Consider the following 21,509-nt stretch of genomic DNA (forward strand, 5'->3'; position numbering starts at 1 on the left):
TCATGAGTGCAACCTGAATGCAGTTCGTGCCTTCATCTCGCCGGACGGCTCGATTAGTATCCAGGCTTGCCACACCTACACCCTGCCATTGGCTGTTCAACCTGCCTGCTCTCGGTCTGGCCGCCGCATCATCTGTCCTCGCTGGCTCAACGACTTCGAGGTGGACCTGCCTCCCGTCACTCCACCTCCGCACCCCGCCCCGGTCGTGGTGGAGGTCCCGGTCATGCATCTACCAGCTCGTATGACCACCAATAGTGTCGATGCCCAGATGGTCTTCCCTCAAGACTCACATATGGTACTCCATACTGCGGGGGGGGTGGGGGTTCGAGGGGGGTGGGAAAGAGGGGGGGAGGGCTGTGTGGCGTCAATAGGTCATATCAACCATAGACAACATTAGTCTTTGGGACTCAGGTCGCTCATCCGAGCTGCCATGTTAATTCAGTCTATTCTCATACATTGTATTGTGTACACATGTATGATAATTGTTGAAATATATGTACGTGCAGATATTAGTGGGGACAGTTTATTCCATATACCGTTATTCGTATCCTGTTCCCATAAAAGTAACATGTCTTGCTCAGTTCTGCATTAAGGTGTTTAATATGGTTATTCCATTTTACATTGCTCTGTAGCCAAAGTCCTAAGAATCTGGTTTCAGTGTAGTTACCAACAAGCCCTTAACAGGACGCTTGTTTCAGAAAATGTAAGACATGTTTTTCAGTGTTAAGTGTGCCAAACTGCAGTGCCCCGCCTCTTCGCACAGCATTCTTCTATCGCATGCCACTGTATTTCGCTCTGTGGATTTCAAATGTGTATATTTTGTAATGGAAACCATCAAACATATATTAAGGACAGTGGAAAGTAAAATGTCCTGCGGTGTCACTACTGCTCCCAGGGAGCTGATTTGACATCCTATGATTATTTGTAACCGGGAGAAAAGGAACTTTTCAGAAAATTTTCACTCTTTATTGCCTAGCAGCTAGTAACTTTCTCTTTAGTGTGACATAAAATTAAATATAGGAAATGTAGTAAAGGCATGAGACAGGCAAGACAGTACACATTTCTTTTTCTCTCTGATCTTGCTACAGCTTTACACAGCGTGCTTTCCTTTCTATGAAAGAATCTACTACCTCATTAAGGTCGTCAAACATTTTGTTACATGAAAAATGAAAATGTCATTGCGTAACACTGTAAACCCTGTTAATAAGGATAGCACCCAAAACTAGTGTTGTTTCTCGATTTAATTAAGTCTATTTTGTCACTGTCTGCTAGATGAAACGAAACAGCCTTTTCCAATTGTAACACATGCCAAATAAGTGAGATTGTTTTGGCACAAATGGTCATTTTTATAATACAAAAGAATATACTTCAAGTAGTACAAATATCAAATGCATATCAGACCTACTACAAGCAAAACATTTTATGTTAGGAGATAGTTTCACATTTTATTCGTATGCTCCAGTTTCTCAAGCAAGAGATCAAGAAGTAGTAGCACGAAATTTTTATATAAATTAGGAATACTAATATTCTTCCATATAATTTTATGTGATGTCCCTGTTTCTTCTCCTTCCTCATTCTGATAAACAATCTCGTCATCATCAATTCTGTAACTATTCCTGCCACTGTCAAAACTTATTCTCCAGTTAATTTCATTAACCATGCCAGAATCACCAGTTTAGTTATCCCACACTTATTTTCCAGTTAGACGTTATTACATGGTCACACAACACATTTTCCACACTATTCCAAGAATAGAACTTAAGTGGCTGCTAACCGGGTACTACACAACTGGCCTTTACTATTTTAGTGATCTGGCAAACATTTTCAGTCAAAATTTCATTTGCTTGGATACGCTGAGAAGATAATATGTAATCTTCCTTACCTGTTATTCCTATTAGTTGTTTATTTCCACTCTCATAGTCTGGATGTATGGATTTCACTATTAATTATAACACTGATCATTCACACACCCAATCAACCACATAAACAAACAGTGATTGGCATTCACCCTTTCAGGGGTATTCCACTCAACTCGTATAGCCCTGTCCCCTTTGTCCATGAGAAAGTTTATTTCTAGATGCAACGAGGATTCCCTGGCACAGATATCACATACACTATGCATACATCCAAAAATCAACTTATGATTTGTTCATAAATCAACTTGGAATGTGCTCAAAAATGTTCAAAAACCCACAGGGATGCATTTCAAAATCACATAAATAATCCATAGACCAACATGTGCTGGATCTAGACACTTTGTGAAACTAGGTTTTTTTCTTCAAGAATATGAATTTGGTGTCCCCTTGAAATAGCCACCCGAGGCAGATACCCCAGATGCAGTATGATAACTTTGTTGATCTTATTACACAGGGATTGAACATTCTAGTGATAAACTTTTAGATTAGGTCTGTTTATGACTTGATAGTTGGGAGTCATATTTACAGCATACCTTTCGTTTAAACTAGGGTCACCAGTTGTGTTGTCTTTTCATCTGTCTTTCTTTTTCATTTTACTTTCCTCACAGTTGTCAGTTGGACATACAGGAAGCTGACAGATTGTTCTATTACTTAAAAGTCTTTCATTGATTATTTCACTGACATGATCACAAACAAATCTTTTCCCTTCCTAGTTTAAATTCATTTCATGCTTTGTGTGCAGATTTCAATGCAGCTTGCTTATATCCAGTACATAATACTTTGCATATTGTGAACACAATGTCTTTACTTTAAGGTTTGGTTTTAGAATTTCTTTGTTTACACACAAACTATAAATACACTAAGTGAATTAAATTTAAAGTTGTTTGCTACAAAATGATACATTTACTGATTCTGTAAGTTATCTCGATAAAATTCCATATCATTCCAAAGTTGTAGAGTCATTTCTTATTCACCCGGTATTACTTGCAATAAATATGTTGGGAAGTGAGTGTAACAATTCCAGATCATTTTGAAGCTCACTTTACAAGATGCACATTTGTCTACAGTATACAATATTCTAACAGCTTGCGTTTGATGAATGAATGCTTTCTTTCCCTTGTATGTCTCATCCCGAGGACAGTGGAGAGCTGCAGTAGGGTAAATAAGCAAGTTAGTTTTATTTATGTGTTGCTCCATATTAGACTGTTATCTACCAGGACCTCAAGACATGTGTTGGTCCATTTTAGATTGTTTTTTATCTATATGTTGCTCCATTTTAGATTGTTGTCTATCTGGAAACCAAGGAATTTCATTCAGTGTTTCATACAGTGTAAGGCAATTAATGTCTCTTTTTGGTACCAACAAGTCATTTTTATTTGCTTGAAATTATGTAACACAAGTTTTTGTGAGATTAAGGTTTGAATTGTTTACTTTGGATCAGACATGCACTTCTTCAGCCATCATTTTAATTTAAAATCATGCATTCTGTTTGTATTTCAATACAGGAACCTGACTTTCAGAATGACAGGTCTGGTACTTAGAAAGGAATCCATACACGTACAGTGCATCATTCTTGCAGCAGACAATGCTCTCACATGAAGACCTCATTGTTCAATCTGCTGACAGTGTTTGCATGACCACTCAACTATGTTGGCTGAATACTGTTACTGGTAGTTTTTCTTCTTTGCATTGATGACATAAATTACTTTATTCAAGCAAAAAGAACAAATTTTATTTCAGATGACACTAGTATTTTAACTGTGACTGCAGATAAAGTATTTGTAATATCAGCAGTACATACTTCTATGTCTCTGATTATTAGCTAATTTCAACAAAATAAGATAATAATAAATGTAGAAAAACATGTTTTCATTAATGTCCACTCTTCCTCACTTCAACAAGTATTTGACACAACACGACTTCTTGACAACACATTATAGAAATCAGTTCCAGAAACTGAAGCTTTAGTGATATGGCTACAAAAATATTTGAAATAGGATTGTCATGTGAAAGATCTTGAAGCAAAGCTTTCAAAAGTCTGTTATGCACTTTGTGTGTGAAGCCAAAGTGCAAGCAGGTCAAGAGCGATTCAGACATATTATGTGTGCTTATTCAGCACTATTCATGGGCAAATATTCTGGGGAAATTCTTTCCCCAGAAAAAAAGTCTATAGGATGCATTGAAAAGCTGTCAGAGCTACCTGAAACTTAAAGAAATTTGAAATATGTAGAATACACTTCATTCAGCTGAAAATAATGACCCCACTAAGCCTTTATATATGAGAATCTATTTTGTATGCAAATGAGCATCTTTCAAACAGAACTGGGTACCTATAACAAAATAAAAATGCCAATACCCACAAGCACATCTCTCAAAGTAGGACAATATTGTATCAGGAAAGTGTTTTGACACATAACAATGAAATTATTCAGTAGCCTATGTAGTGATTATAAATATTAGCCAGATATCTACATCTACAGGGATACTCTGCAAATCACATTTAAGTGCCTGGCAGAGGGTTCATTGAACCACCTTCACAATTCTCTATTATTCCAATCTCATATAGCGCGCGGAAAGAATGAACACCTATATATTTCCTTACGAGCTCTGATTTCCCTTATTTTATCATGGTGATCGTTCCTCCCTATGAAGATCGATGTCAACAAAATACTTTTAAACATAACTTTAAATCATTTCTGATGGAACAGTACTTTTATTCAGCAAAAGAATTCTTGAATTATGAAACACAGCTTGGGTAGATTAAACGTGTAACTATAGACAATTTCTATCATTTAAATTCTATTGTTTGTTATTTATAATATACGAAAAAAAAAGTTGCTACACACCATATAGCAGAGAAGCTGAGTCACAGATAGGCACAACAAAAAGACTATCAAACAGAGCTTTCAGGCAAACAGGCATTCATCAGCAAACACACACACACACACACACACACACACACACACACACACACACACGAACACACATGAAAAAGCAACTCCAGCTGCATGACCACATTTCAGTCTACCCTTGGCCGAAAAATTTGTTTGACAGTCTTTTTGTTGTGGCTATCTGTGACTCAGTATCTCTGCTATATGGTGAGTAGCAACTTTCCTTTTCATAATCTTGTCATTACTCCAGCCTGGATTTTCCATTGTTTGTTATTTTTTATTTGTAAACTGAAATCTCTCTCTCTCTCTCTCGCTCTCTCTCTCCCCCCTCCTCCCCGCCCCCTCACCCCCTCCCATTCAATCTTTCAAATTTAATTTGTCCTATATTCAGTATACTATAGAACCTAATGGATTAGAATGTACCAATAAAGGATTATGATGGGAATTACGTTGCTGTATATGCAATCTTCAGACCATACAGGAATTGAATTTACAAAGTCAACTGTAGTTGATTAGATGAATGTCTGTAGCAGTAACTTTTCGTAACAGTCTGTAAATGATGTCAGATTTCCATTTTAATTGAAGATTTGAATTGCATCATAGATGTATGGATGTATGGACAAGCATCACATGTGAAAAGAAAAAGGTGTGTGTAACTTGAGGAAGAAAGCAAAACAATAGTTGTGCTACTAATGTTATTTTTCATTTATATGTAACTGTCTGCTGCTCTGTGCTTCCTCTTCACAAATAGTGGTTATCTTACCTTAAACCAAATAAAAAGCTGACCTATGACATAACATAAATAGTGTGTATCTACTCTGAAAAAAAAAAGAAAAAAATATGCTTAAATTTCCTGTAATTTTTTGGATAAAATTTTTTGGATATTTATTTTCACTAACAAGTCCAAGCATAATACTTTAAAACTCATTCTTGTGTCTTCAATTAAAATGTCATACATGAACAGAGGTAAATGTTTCACTCCATTTGCACAACATCTGCACAGGATAAAGCTTTCTGACAGGTATTTAAGGTAAAATTTTCAGTAATGCTTACATCTAGTAACAGCGTGTTGTTTTCTCGTGGTCCACCATCACTGTCAACCAACTCAACTTCCGTTAAGTCTACACTGTTATAATTGGGCTTCAGTGTTTCCTGAAACTATAAAAAAAGTTTTCAAAATTCCAGTAATCATATAAACAGAAAATTCATTTTGAGAAATGTGCAAAGCATGAAACTAATTTTACACTTTATGAAATGAAATAAAGACAAAACAGTGTCCCATATCTTCTTACTATGTTATTGCACAAATTATATGTAAATGGCAGAAAAATGAAATACAGCACTATATTTTAAGGAAGTCACGAGTTGTGGACAAGAAAAAGATTATCGCAGCTTTCTTTTTAAGAAACTTATTATTTTGTGATATATATTTCTCAGTATCCTTGCCAGTAAAGACAAATTCCTGCATACTAAAAGTGGGCAATAAATATGAGTTTGTTAATGTTAAATAATTTGGCAGTATCAAATAAGGCTTCTTGTCAATCAGAACATGTGTGGGTATCACACTGAAATGCTTTTTATTAATGATGTAAGATGAAAAGCTGTGGATCATTTCCTGATGTCCATGAATTTGTTTAATGTAAATTTAGGTACTGTTGAGTATTGAACTGCTACATATTGTGAATATGCTTGAAAGCCCCAATAAATTAAGTCCATCCTTTCTCTTTCTACAGGCGAGTTAACAACACCAGTATAAATAAAATCATTCTACCATCTTTTCAGTTAATACAGCCCAAATAAATTTATGGAGCTATAGACAATACTGAGAAGACTGCAGATAAATGTGTATGTGTGTTCACAGCCTCGATGAATTCCATAAAAGAAAACATTGTCCATTGTATGCTGTAAATTTATCTTTACTTGTTGTACTATTGACCAACTTCAACTAAGGCATCAATATCAAGCAAACATGTAGTAACATTATACACCACGTTGCATGAGATCCAATGGGCAAATCAATTTGTCAGTCCACATGTGGACCCACGCATCAATGTTAGCATACTCAGTATCAAATTTGACCAAAATGATAGAAAATATGTGGAAAATCCACTTATAGTATAACTTGAATTAAACAGTGTAAATAGTGTTTCTGCATATGTACTTGATAATGACACCCCAGTTGAAAGTGGCCAACAGCACAACAAATAAAGATAAATTTACAGCCTACAATGGATTTCTTTTCTTTTACAAAATACAGGGTGACACATGGGAGACAGACGGTTTTGAACTGCGTAGTATTGAGGGCGCAGTGGTGGGAGGTGGTCATGGTGGGGATAGTTCTGATCCACACAAGATGCCATTTCATTTACTCAGTCACTATGGGAGCAGTGGGACTTGCAACATCGAGTGTTTGTCTATGACAGTTTCGTGAAAAGTGGTGAGTCTATTATTGCTACGCAGCGATTGTTTCGTGCGCGGTTTAATATCGGTCGACATGGAGCTGTTCCAAGCCGTAACACCATCCTCAGATGGGTGGAAAACTTCAGATCAACTGGAAATACACTGGATAAGAAGCATCCTGGCCCAAGAAGCAGAGTAATGACACCAGAAAATGTTGAAAGGGTAAGGCAAGTGGCAGTCAGAAGCACAGGATGGTCATCTAGACCTCATGCCATTGAATTACGAATCAATCGTGAATCGGTTAGAGGAATTTTGCATAAAGAATCAAAATTCCAATCCTACAAAATGCTCATTGTCCAACAACTTAAGGAAACTGATTTTGCTGAATGAGAAGACTTTGTTTACAGAATGCAAGTGATTTTGGGATCGAATGAAAATGATGAGCGATGAGGCTCATTTTCACTTAAACGGGACCGTGAATAAGCAAAACCTACGTTACTGGGCTCCAGAGCATCCACACCTTATCCACCAGCATCCTCTACACTCAGAAAAAGTAACAGTCCGGTGTACTCTTGGCTCTGTTGGCATTATTGGAGCTTATTTTTTTGAAGACAACGGGGCCACAGTTACTGTTAATTCGGTTCGTTACATTCGTATGCTTGAAACATTCTTGAAATCAGAACTAAGAAGACGACGAATCCCTTTAAAACACATTTGATTCCAGCAGTATGGGACAACATTGCACACTGCAAACACTTCAATGACAGTTCTTAGCCGCGTGTTTCCTGGCCGGATTATCTCACGTTTTGGCAATGTTCCTTGGCCTCCCAGGTCTCCCGACTTGTCAGTGTGTGACCTTTTTCTGTGGGGGTACCTTAAGAACTGTGTCTATAACCACAAACCACGAAATTTGGACGAGTTGAAGAATGCAATCATTCAAGAAATTGCTGCCATCCTTGCAGAGATTTTAGTCCGTGTGATGGAGGATTTTGAGAAGAGACTTGAGTCCTGATTTTGAAATGATGGACATCACCTTGATGACATTATTTTTCACAAATAATTTTGTTAACTAAAATGGCAGATAATGAGCTTTGATTTTGTGTAAATAAACATGCATTGATTTTAAAGTTCGAGGAGTATTATTTCATTAAAAACCATCCATCTCCCGTGTGTCATCCTCTAAAATATGAAACCAAATGTAGGAGAAGACAGAGATTGGCATATATCTGCAGGTGCTACTCTGAGATTAAGAGATTAGTGCAGGAGAGGAAGACACGGTGAGTTGCATGACACCAATCAGAAGATTGATGCCCTGCAAAAAATTAAAACTCATTCATATGAACAACTGTCTACCCCCATAAACCATGGACCTTGCCGTTGGTGAGGAGGCTTGCGTGCCTCAGCGAAACAGATAGCCGTACCATAGGTGCAACCACAACGGAGGGGTATCTGTTGAGAGGCCAGACAAATGTGTGGTTCCTGAAGAGGGGCAGCAGCCTTTTCAGTAGTTGCAGGGGCAACAGTTTGGATGATTGACTGATCTGGCCTTGTAACACTAACCAAAATGGCCTTGCTGTTCTGGTACTGCGAACGGCTGAAAGCAAGGGGAAACTACAGCCGTAATTTTTCCCGAGGGCATGCAGCTTTACTGTATGGATAAATGACGATGGTGTCCTCTTGGGTAAAACATTCTGGAGGTAAAATAGTCCCCCATTCGGATCTCTGGACGGGGACTACTCGACAGGATGTTGCTATCAGGAGAAAGAAAACTGGCATTCTACAGATTGGAGCATGGAATGTCAGATCCCTTAATTGGGCAGGTAGGTTAGAAAATTTAAAAAGAGAAATGGATAGGTTAAAGTTAGATACAGTGGGAATTAGTGAAGTTTGGTGGCAGGAGGAACAAGACTTCTGGTCAGGTGACTACAGGGTTATAAACACAAAATCAAATAGGGGTAATGCAGGAGTAGGTTTAATAATGAATAGGAAAATAGGTTGCGGGTAAGCTACTACAAACAGCATAGTGAATGCATTATCGTGGCCAAGATAGATACGAAGCCCACGCCTACCACAGTAGTACAAGTTTATAGGCCAACTAGCTCTGCAGATGACGAAGAAATTGAAGAAATGTATGATGAAATAAAAAAAAATTATTCAGATAGTGAAGGGAGATGAAAATTTAATAGTCACGGGTGACTGGAATTTGTCAGTAGGAAAAGAGAGAGAAGGAAACGTAGTAGGTGAATATGGATTGGGGGTAAGAAACGAAAGAGGAAGCCGCCTGGTAGAATTTTGCACAGAGCACAACTTAATCATAGCTAACACTTGGTTCAAGAATCATAAAAGAAGATTGTATACATGGAAGAAGCCTGGAGATACTGACAGGTTTGAGATAGATTATATAATGGTAAGACAGAGACTTAGGAACCAGGTTGTAAATTGTAAGCCATTTCCAGAGGCAGATGTTGACTCTGACCATAATCAATTGGCTATGAACTGTAGATTAAAACTGAAGAAACTGCAAAAAGGTGGGAATTTAAGGAGATGGGACCTGGATAAACTGGCTAAACCAGAGGTTGTACAGAGTTTCAGGGAGAACGTAAGGGAACAATTGACAGGAACGGGGGAAAGAAATACAGTAGAAGAAGAATGGGTAGCTTTGAGAGATGAAGTGGTGAAGGCGGCAGAGGGTCAAGTAGGTAAAAACACAAGGGCTAGTAGAAATCCTTGGGTAACATAAGAAATACTGAATTTAATTGATGAAAGGAGAAAGTATAAAAATGCAGTAAATGAAGCAGGCAAAAAGGAATACAAACGTCTCAAAAATGAGATCGACAGGAAGTGCAAAATGGCTAAGCAGGGATGGCTAGAGGACAAATGTAAGGATGTAGAGGTTTATCTCACTAGGGGTAAGATAGATACCGCCTACAGGAAAATTAAAGAGACCTTTGGAGAAAAGAGAGCCACTAGTATGAAAATCAAGAGCTCAGATGGAAACCCAGTTCTAAGCAAAGAAGGGAAAGCCGAAAGGTGGAAGGAGTATATAGAGGGTCTATACAAGGGCGATGTTCTTGAGGACAATATTATGGAAATGGAAGAGGATGTAGATGAAGATGAAATGGGAGATTTGATACTGCGTGAAGAGTTTCACAGAGCACTGAAAGACCTGAGTCATAACAAAGCTCCGGGAGTAGATAACATTCCATTAGAACTACTGACAGCCTTGGGAGACCCACTCCTGACAAAACTCTACCATCTGGTGAGCAAGATGTATGAGACAGGCGAAATACCCTCAGACTTCAAGAAGAATATAATAATTCCAATCCCAAAGAAAGCAGGTGTTGACAAATGTGAAAATTACCGAACTATCAGTTTAATAAGTCACAGCTGCAAAATACTAACACAAATTCTTTACAGACGAATGGAAAAACTGGTAGAAGCGGACCTCGGGGAAGATCAGTTTGGATTCCGTAGAAATATTGGAACACATGAGGCAATACTGACCCTACGACTTATCTTAGAAGCTAGATTAAGAAAAGGCAAACCTACGTTCCTAGCATTTGTATACTTAGAGAAAGCTTTTGGCAATGTTGACTGGAATACTCTCAACTCTGAAGGTAGTAGGGGTAAAATACGGGGAGCGAAAAGCTATTTACAATTTGTACAGAAACCAGATGGCAGTTATAAGAGTCGAGGGACATCAAAGGGAAGCAGTGGTTGGGAAGGGAGTGAGACAGGGTTGTAGCCACTCCCCGATGTTGTTCAACCTGTATATTGCGCAAGCAGTAAAGGAAACAAAAGAAAAATTTAGAGTAGGAATTAAAATCCATGGAGAAGAAATAAGAACTTTGAGGTTTGCTGATGACATTGTAATTCTGTCAGAGACAGCAAAGGACTTGGAAGAGCAGTTGAATGGAATGGATAGTGTCTTGAAAGGAGGATATAAGATGAACATCAACAAAAGCAAAACAAGGATAATGGAATGTAGTCGAATTAAGTCGGGTGATGCTGAGGGAATTAGATTAGGAAATGAGATACTTAAAGTAGTAAAGGACTTTTGATATTTGGGGAGCAAAATAACTGATGATGGTCGAAGTAGTGAGGATATAAAATGTAGACTGGCAATGGCAAGGAAAGCATTTCTGAAGAAGAGAAATTTGTTAACATCGAGTATAGGTTTAAGTGTCAGGAAGTCGTTTCTGAAAGTATTTGTATGGAGTGTAGCCATGTATGGAAGTGAAACATGGATAATAAATAGTTTAGACAAGAAGAGAATAGAAGCTTTCGAAATGTGGTGCTACAGAAGAATCCTGAAGATTAGGTAGGTAGATCACATAACTAATAATTGGATAGGATTGGGGAGAAGAGAAGTTTGTGGCACAACTTGACTAGAAGAAGGGATCGGTTGGTAGGACATGTTCTGAGGCATCAAAGGATCACCAGTTTAGTATTGGAGGGCAGCATGGAGGGTAAAAATCGTAGAGGGTGACCAAGAGATGAATACATTAAGCTGATTCAGAAGGATGTAGGTTGGAGTAGGTACTGGGAGATGAAGAAGCTTGCACAGGATAGAGTAGCATGGAGAGCTGCATCAAACCACTCTCAGGACTGAAGACCACAACAACAACATGAACTACTGTGTGCATCATCTTCATTTTGTGAGAATTCAAAGTAAATAGCCTATGAGTATAATTTTGTATCCCTCACTTTACAGACCGCCATTAGGAAATTTTAAGAACTTCTTAGAAAAATTGAAACTCTATGATGTCACCGATCTGACTAAAGGATACAAATGATAATTTGTGGTGAATTCAGTATTAATGTTTGGAAGAAGTCTGAGCTAAAATATTACACTGAAATAATATTACTTAGCACTTACAGTCTAACTTCAGTTGCAATCTACAAGGGTAATTCAATAATGAACTGCAATTTAGTTATATTTTTGTTTATTTTGGTAGTACTGTCAGATTACATAGATGATGCATGCTTTGTTTATTTGTTGTTATATCTTTGTGATTTTCAAGCAACTAGGTTAGTTTTCTTATTGCTGCCATGCTGTTAATCTTGGGTGCTCCACTGTCTATTTGCACCAAAGAAGAGCAACATTCAGTGATCCATTTTTTTGTGGTCGGAAGGCATTATCAGGGGCCGAAATTCACAAAGACTTTAGGTACAGTACGGGAACAGTGTTTTGCCACAAAAATGTGTCTACAAATGTATTGAAAAATTCCAAAATTATCGCGCAAGTGTTACGCACGATGAAGAAGCCGGACGATCGTTTACCACCACAAATGAAGAAACTATCGAGCCTTCACAAGAAATGATTCTCTTAGACAGACGATTAACTACTGACAAAGTGGCGCATTGTATGCAAATTAGTCACAGTTCTGCCTACGAAATCATCCACAACAGACTTGGGTTTCATAAAGTTTGTGCAATATGGGTCCCAAAACTACTCACACAATTACATAAACAAACACGCTTGGACATCTGCAAAAAACATTTGGATCGCTATGGTACTGAAGGGGACAACTTCTTAAACAGCATCATTACTGGTGACAAAACATGAATCCATCATTACAAGCCCGAGAATAAACGGCAGAGTATGGAATGGAAACATCGAAATTTGCCGTGCAAGAAAAAGTTCAAGACCCAACCGTCTGCAGGAAAACTGATGCTTATGGTTTTCTGGGATGCACAGGGTCCAGTACTGGAACATTATGGAGAAAGGGGCACAACAATAAACAGTGTATGTTACAGTGAGATGCTTACTGTCAGGCTAAAGCCTACAATTCGAAGCAAACACTGAGGATTGCTGTCAAAAGGCATTGTGTTGCTGCACAACAATACCTGTCCGCACACTGCTGCACACACTGCTGAAACGCTCCAGAAATTCAAATGTGAAGTACTGGATCATCCTCCATATAGTCCCCATCTTGTCCCTTCTGACTATCACTTGTTTGGTCCACTCAAACAGGCATTGAGGGGCCATCGATTTACCTCGGACGAAGCAGTGGAAGAAGCAGTGCATTACTGGCTTGTAGCTCAACCGAGAACCTTCTTTTATGAGGGCATCAGGAAGCTTGTACAACTATGGACCAAGTGTATTGAAACGCAAGGAGACTATGTCAAAAAATGCTGCTCTTGTAAGTTTCCTATTTGATTACAATAAAATTTTATAAGTACTTTGCAGATAATAACTGACTTACCCTTGTATGTATGGAGATAGTTAACAAACCTAAAGTTCATCTAGTTTTACTAAGTTACCAAATAACAATGTCCAGTTAGCCATAATAGACAATATGACAAATCTTAAAACATGTGTTAACTGAAAAACCATTAGAATAATTAATTAACTTATAACATACACCTTTAAAAGGAACCTGCAAAGCGTACAATGGAATTAGGTATTTGTGGCACTGGATGTATATTCTACATTTAGTGTGCTTCTAAGTAAATTTCTCTCCACCTTTGAAAGCTGTTTTCCAATGAAAACTGTGAAATACAACTTCTGCATCTATATCTGCACTCTCAAAACCACTGTGAAATGTATAGGAGAGGGTCCCATTATATCAGCTAATAGAGCTTTTTCCCATTCCATTTCCATAGTGAGCATGGGAAGAATGATTGCATAAATGCCTCTGTCAGCATTGTAATTAATCTAATCTTGCCTCCTTAATCTCTTTGTGAGTGATACTTGTATAGTCCTAGATTCCAGAAACTTTCTAAGTAGACTTTCATGGGATAGTTTGTGTTTATTTTCAAATGTCTGACACCTCAGTTCTTCAGTATATTTGAGACATTCTTCCATGGGTAAAACACACCTGTGAACATTTGTGGTGTCCTTCTTTGCATCCATTCAATATCCCCTGTTAGTCATATTTTGTAAGGGGTTCCACACACTTGAATAGTATTCTAGGATGAGTTTCCTAAATGTTTTGCATGCCATCTCCATTGTATACTGACTGCATTTCCCTCGTCTTCTACCAATGAAATGCAGTCTGCCACCTGTTTTACCTATGAGGGTGGTTTGAAAAGTTCTCGGAATCACCACGAGGGGTCTGCACTAGCACAATGAGTTGTTCATGTGATATTCATTGGACTGTTGCCTGTAAACAAGTGCCACATCAGAGCTCTTGGGTGATGTGGCTCTGTTGTTGTTCCCACATAGTGATTTGCGATAATGGAAAAAATTGAGATTCGAGCAGTGATTAAGTACTTCATAAAGAAAGGTATGAAAGCAAAGGACATTCATGCTGATTTCCAGAGATACACTGGGGGACTCTGCTCCTTCATTTTCAATTGATGCCAACTAGACAAATGAATTTAAATTTGGTCAGAAGAGCTTAGATGATGATCCACACAGTGGTTGGCCAAGATGTGTCACTACACCAGAAATCATTGCAAAAGTGCACAAAATGGTCATGGAGGATCGCCAATTGAAAGCACGTGAATTGCTCACACTTGCCAGATGTCATCTGAAAGAGTATTTTATAAATGAAAAAATTATCTGCAAGATGGGTGCTGCCACTTTTGACGCTGGATCAAAAATGCATGAGAATGGACATATCCGAACAATGTTTCACCAATTTTAGGAGAAACGAACAAGATTTTTAGCACTGGTTTGTGACCACAGATGAAACTTGGGTGCACTACTATACCCTAGAGACAAAACAACAGTGAAAGCAGCGGAAACATGCTGATTTGCTGCCACCAAAGAAAGCAAAAACAATTCCTTCAGTGGGAAAGGTCATGGTACCAGTGCTCTGGGATGTGAAAGGGGATTCTGTTTGTAGATTATCTCCCCATTGGGCAAACAATTACTGGAGAATACTATGCTAACCTCCTGGACAAATTGCAACAAAAGATACGCAAAAAAGGCCAGGTTTTGCAAGAAAGAAAGGTCATCTTCCACCAATACAATGCACGCCCGCACATATGTGCCATCGCCAGGCAAAATTACATGAACTAAGATATGAATTGTTGCCACACCCACCTTATTCACCTGATATGGATCTGTCAGACTTCCATCTATTCTCAAAACTGAAAATTTTTCTTGGTGGATGAAGATTCACTTCAAACAAAGAATTGATAACCAGAGTTGACAACTACTTTGCAGGCATGGAGGAAACTCATTTTTGAAATGGGATCAAGGCACTAGAACATTGTTGGACGAAGTGAATTTATCGACAAGGAGACTACACTGAAAAATAAAAAAGTGTCAGTGATGTAAGTACTTTTTTCTATTCCATTCTGAGAACTTTTCAAAATACCCTCATACAATTGGGACAGTGTGATCATTCTATTTAGTATCTCTACAAGTAGTTATGATAATAAGTTGGTTTTTTTTTTTTTTTCATTTCATGAAATACACAATTTTACATTTCTGAACATGTAGTGTGAGTTGCCAATCTTCACATTGCATTAAAATGGCATCAAGAGCTGAATAAATATTTTTGCAGCTGTTTCAGATGACGCTTTGTAACTGCGTCATTTGCAAAAAGTCTCAGATTGCTATTAATACTGTCTGCAATCTCACTAAGATGCAACGCAAACAGAAAAGCTTCCCTGGGGCACACCCAAAGTTACTACTACATCTATCAATGACTCTTTGTCTAAGATAACATGCTGTGTCCTCTCCACCAATAAACCTTCAATACAGTCAAGAATATCATTTGATACCCAATATGATATACTATTAATAATAAGCTTATGTGTGGCACTGAGACAAATGCCTTTTGTAAGTCAAAGAACACTGTCAGTCTGGCTGCCTTCATCCATGGCTTTCAGGATGTCATGTGAGAAAAACACAAGCTGGGTTCCACATGATTAATGTTTTTGGAATCCACACTGTTTGGCATCAATGAGATCATTCCGTTTGAGATACTTCATTACACTTCAGTTCAGACTATGTTCTAACTTTCTACAGCAAATGGATGTCAAAGATATTGGATTGTAGTTTTATGGACACTTCTGCTGCCTTTATGGTAAATGGATGTAAACTGTACTTTCTTCCAACCTCTTTTTCTTCATTTTCTTTAATGGCCTCACCTCCACGAGCTTTTGTGAAAAGTAGTATGATCTGTTGTTTGTCCACGGCTTTTCTAAAGAGCGATTCTGTGCTCAATCCAAATTACTGGTTTAGCCAGGTTAATCCTCCATGTCTTGTACTTTGGTTGAAGTATTGGTTGCAATAGGCTGCTATGCATTAGATGACCAACGCCTTAGAGTCTTCTTCTCCTGATGGTATTGAGAATTTTTCCAAATTTTTGTTCATACATCATAGTTCTGCCCCATTTGTGACCATTGTGGATGGTATCCTCAGTATCATTTGATACTCCCATATTTGAAATGCCTCCATTTGCTTATATAATACTGAGGTAAGTGTCCATGACTTAACTCCAAAAGGTAGGACATTGAACTCATGGCATTTAAGTAGTTGAGTGCAAAGTGTCATGGCTAGACAGAGTTTCTTAACTTTCTGGAAAGAATTTCTGGCCTGCTCAATCTGCAGTGAATTTCTTGAGAGAAGTCCCAGTTATCGTTGATTTGAGACCGCAAATACTTATATGCTAAAATCCTTTCTCTTTTGTCATTACTGAGTGAAATAGTGTCCTGAATTTTATCTCAGTTTCTGATGACATTTTTCTTCTTGACATTTAAATGTAACTCCATGGTGCTGCTCTCTTCAGTAATAGTGTTTAATAGTTCTTGCAATTCTTATAGCCTGGATGCAAGTGAGACATTGTAATAAGCATATATGATGTTATTGATAACTCCATTAATGATTTCTCCTTGATACTTTCCACCAAGAACATCTTGGAAATTCTTTTCAGAATAGATGCTAAAAAGTAACTGGGAGAGAATGCAGCCCTGGTAAACTCCTTTCATAATCAATACTTCCTCTCACAGTTGACCATTGACATGCATGACAGTACTTTGATTCCAGTGAAGATTTCCAATCAACTGTATGTCACAACCATTCAGACTACCCAAGACATCCATCAGTCTGTCACAATGAACAGTGACAAAAGTTTCTCATAACCAATTAAACAAGTATAAACAACAACACATGCATCACAAAATCATTGAAGAAATAGTTGAAGGCTGAGTAACACTTCCTGAGACTCAAAACCTATCCTCAATCCAAATTGAGAGTCTCCAGTCTCCAATGCTCGCCTCATATTTATGATACACCCTCAAAGGCAGTATTTTAAGGAATAAACTGATGGCAAGACTCATTAAACTGATCTTTCTGCAGCTGTTGCAGCACTTTCACTGAGCATTTGGGAAATGGTACAAATTCCAGTCAGTCACTCATGTGGTAATATTTCACTTTGGCAGATGCTGTTGAACAAACCAACCAACATGGAAAGAGATTGTTTGTTCTTGAGCAGTTTTAGAACTTCAACCTGCATTTTGTGAGGACCTGGAGCCTCCCACTCTTTGATATGGTTATGGCATGATCTACTTCTGCTATTGTGGTATCCATATCATCACTCTCCCAGATGCCATGATCAACCATCCACTGCAATTGATTTGTTGTAGGATTTCATTTGTTATGCAAGAGTTGAGTTTCTTACTCTCTGCAACATTTAGTTTTCCTTGGCTCACTTTATTCACTATAGTTTCACTTGGATCCATGTTTCTTCCACATTATTTATACCTATATTTGATTGGATGTGATCCAATTTTGTGCACAGTGCTATTTGACCTTGTTCCTCGGTGCTTGATCTTGAAATTTATAGATCCCAATTCAGCAGCTTTTAACACTGGGTGACACTTTTTTCATTTTCATAGTTTTTTGTGATTAGCAAAAGGTTAATGATCAGAGGTGCCAAGATATGCTATACCTGAGGTCTTCACAAAAGCAACTGGCAACCCCTTGGGCACCTCAGTCAAGCCTGCACCCTACATGGCCCATGCATACTTCAGCTTCGCAGACTCACCCTGTCACAGAACCAGATGAACACCAGGTGGGAGTTCCAGCACTAGCAGAGGCCGGCACTTCCAAGGAATCTATTCATGCCCACTGCACATGTGGGTAGAAAACAGTGCCACGAGTATTCCACCACCAGCCACTATAAAGTTCGGCATCACAGCTGCACAAGTTAGTTCTTCTGGCTTTGGGAGCCTCTCCTAGCCTCTGGGCAGGTGGTATTCACACTTTTGTCTTAGGACACTCTCAAAGCACATCATAGGGACCAATGCCACTATATTCTGCCTTCACTGTAGTTTCCTTGGCGCAATCAGATTGTCTCCAGGGTAGACATTTATGCTCATATGCTGGTGTTATTCAAGACAGCTTATTCAGACTTGGAATATTTTTCATACAAGTGTATTTGTCTATGAATACCCTATCATGTTACTTTGTCAGACTCTGGAATCACCACACTGTCGAGTCTTCATACCTGTGAGACACAGTAATTGTGATTTTATTGTCCATTATAATTATCCGGGCTGTTATGCCGTGGTCAGTTGATGAGTTTTGTCTCTATTCCCAACGTTTCGTCTCCGACTGTGGGAGACATCTTCAAGGGGGTCCGTAGGTCGATGGAAGGTCCAACACACCCACTGGCTTGCTACTGACTGCCGCTAAATTCTGTGTCCGCGCGCTCCCGCACCGCGGTGTGACGTCACGTGTTTTGAAAACGTCAGTGCAATTGGCCGTTGTCCGTCGCCGTCGATCGCCATTGCCATCACCCAGTAGTGGATGGGTGGTACACATCTTCTTTAATACCGGCATCCATATACCATTTAATTTCACGCCCTCCTCCTTTTGGTTGAAATTATTTGGGTGTTTAGCAATTTCGATTGCCTCCCTGTAGAGCCTTTCGTAATATTCGCTTGTGGCCGCGAGTACTTGCATCTCTTCAAAATGAATATTGTGGTTACCTGGCTGGAAAGCATGCTCCACAACAGCTGATCGTTCCGTTTCTCCTCTTCTAAAATTTCCCTTGTGCTCCTCCAAACGTTTAGAAACAGTTCTTTTAGTGGTACCCACATAAACATCACCACAGCTGCATGGGATCCTATACACTCCAGCTTTTTCCAATGGTTTGCGAGCATCCTTGGCAGGCTTAAGATATTCCTGTATCTTCCTGGTGGGCTTGTAAATTACGGTAATATTCCACTTCATCAAGATCCTCCCTATTCTTACCGTTACATTTTTCACAAACAGCAGGAAAACCTTAGATTTTGCAGTAGCCTGTACGTCAGTATGATTTCTGCATGGCTGCCTCAACGCACGTTTTATTTCGGCGGATGAATATCCGTTCTTCATTAGTGCATTGTGGAGATGTTCCATTTCAGCATCGAGCAACTCAGGTTCACAAATATTTCTAGCTCTGTCCGTTAATGTCTTGATAACACCCTGCTTCTGTTGTGGACGGTGGTTCGAATCCTGGTGCAAATAATGGTCCGTGTGCGTGGGTTTGCGGTATGCTGAGTGGCCCAAACTACCATTTTTGTTTCTAGGGAGGAACTAAGACGGTTCCACGAACATCTGAACAGTATAAACTTGAGAATTCAGTTTACAATGAAGGAGGAGGTAGACGGCAAATTACATTTCCTTGATGTGCTTGTTTTTAGAAACGAAAATGGTAGTTTGGGCCACTCAGTATACCGCAAACCCACGCAAACGGACTGTTATTGCACCGGGATTCGAACCACCACCCACAACAGAAGCGGGATGTTATCAAGACGTTAGCGGACAGAGTTAGAAATATTTGTGAACCTGAGTTGCTCGACGCTGAAATGGAACATCTCCACAATGCACTAATGAAGAACGGATATTCGTCCGCCGAAATAAAACGTGCGTTGAGGCAGCCACGCAGAAATCATACTGACGTACAGGCTACTGCAAAATCTAAGGTTTTCCTGCCATTTGTGAAAAATGTAACGGAAAGAATAGGGAGGATCTTGACGAAGCAGAATATTACTGTAATTTACAAGCCCACCAGGAAGATACAGGAATACCTTAAGCCTGCCAAGGATGCTCGCAAACCATTGGAAAAAGCTGGAGTGTATAGGATCCCATGCAGCTGTGGTGATGTTTATGTGGGTACCATTAAAAGAACTGTTTCTTAACATTTGGAAGAACACAAGGGAAATTGTAGAAGAGGAGAAACGGAACGATCAGCTGTTGTGGAGCATGCTTTCCAGCCAGGGAACCACAATATTCGTTTTGTAGAGTTGCAAGTACTCGCAGCCACAAGCGGATATTACGAAAGGCTCTACAGGGAGGCAATCGAAATCACTAAACACCCAAATAATTTCAACCGAAAGGAGGAGGGTGTGAAATTAAACGGTACATGGATGCCGGTGTTAAAGAAGATGTGGACCACCCGTCCACTACTGGGTGATGGCAACGGCGATCGACAGCGACGGACAGCGGCCAATTGCACTGACGTTTTCAAAACACGTGACGTCACACCACGGCATGGGAGCGCGCGGACACGAAATTTAGCAGCAGTCAGTAGCAAGCCAGTGGGTGTGTTGGATTTTCCATCGACCTACGGACCCCCTTGAAGATGTCTCCCGCAGTCGGACAAAACGTCGGGAATTGAGACAAAATTCATCAACTGACCACGGTATAACAGCCCGGATAATTATAATGGACATGATATTTCCGGCCGTGAAAGTCTATATTTTAGTATGTGAGTTTATTACCATCGAAGCAGATGTTTCTTTCTTTCGTCACTAAAAAGTTTTTAAAACTTTGTTCATTATTTTTCCCTGTGTCAGTGTGAGTGACACACCAGTTTGGCTACAAGGAAGAATTTTAGTGATGCGTATCTTCCAATCCAGCCTTGTTACATTTCAACAATGTTTCATCTGCAGGCTTATCATGGTGGAACAGATAGACTTTTCACAAAATTGCTACTTGTCCATCAACAGTTACAACGAAATGTGGAATTATTGTTTGAGCATATAACTACAGGTACTCCCACCCTCCCGGAACTCTCCAATCACCTGGCAGCTCTTTTGTCCACAGTCTTTTGACTCTGATTAGTACCTTTGGCATTCCAACAGTTTAACAAGAAGGTGAAACCTTGGACAAACTACTTTGCCCAGCTAGAGCAGTATTTCTTTGCATTCAAAATAATAGAGAACAAATAACATTGTATTTATTTCCACACTTGTGTGGGACCAGAGATTTCCCAACTCCTCAAGCAGTTAATCCCTGAAGCAGAACCATATTCACTACCCTATGAACAACTGAGGTCCAGTCTTCCAGAATACTTTGATGCACACGTCCATGCTGCCACCGCAAGGCACAAATTTTTCAGTCACAAACAAG

General features: G+C 39.1%; 1 protein-coding gene across 1 annotated transcript in view; it reads right to left on the reverse strand.

Annotated features, from left to right (window-relative positions):
• LOC124613049 (voltage-dependent calcium channel subunit alpha-2/delta-3) overlaps nt 1–21,509 on the reverse strand; it is a 622,965-nt gene that overhangs the window by 224,434 nt on the left and 377,022 nt on the right. The window contains exon 12 of the mRNA XM_047141624.1: nt 5,861–5,965. Coding sequence (XP_046997580.1) covers nt 5,861–5,965 — 105 coding nt within the window. The remainder of the gene's footprint in view (nt 1–5,860; nt 5,966–21,509) is intronic.

The sequence above is a fragment of the Schistocerca americana genome, chromosome 4, assembly GCF_021461395.2.
Source record: "Schistocerca americana isolate TAMUIC-IGC-003095 chromosome 4, iqSchAmer2.1, whole genome shotgun sequence".
Taxonomy (NCBI): Eukaryota; Metazoa; Arthropoda; class Insecta; order Orthoptera; family Acrididae; genus Schistocerca; species Schistocerca americana.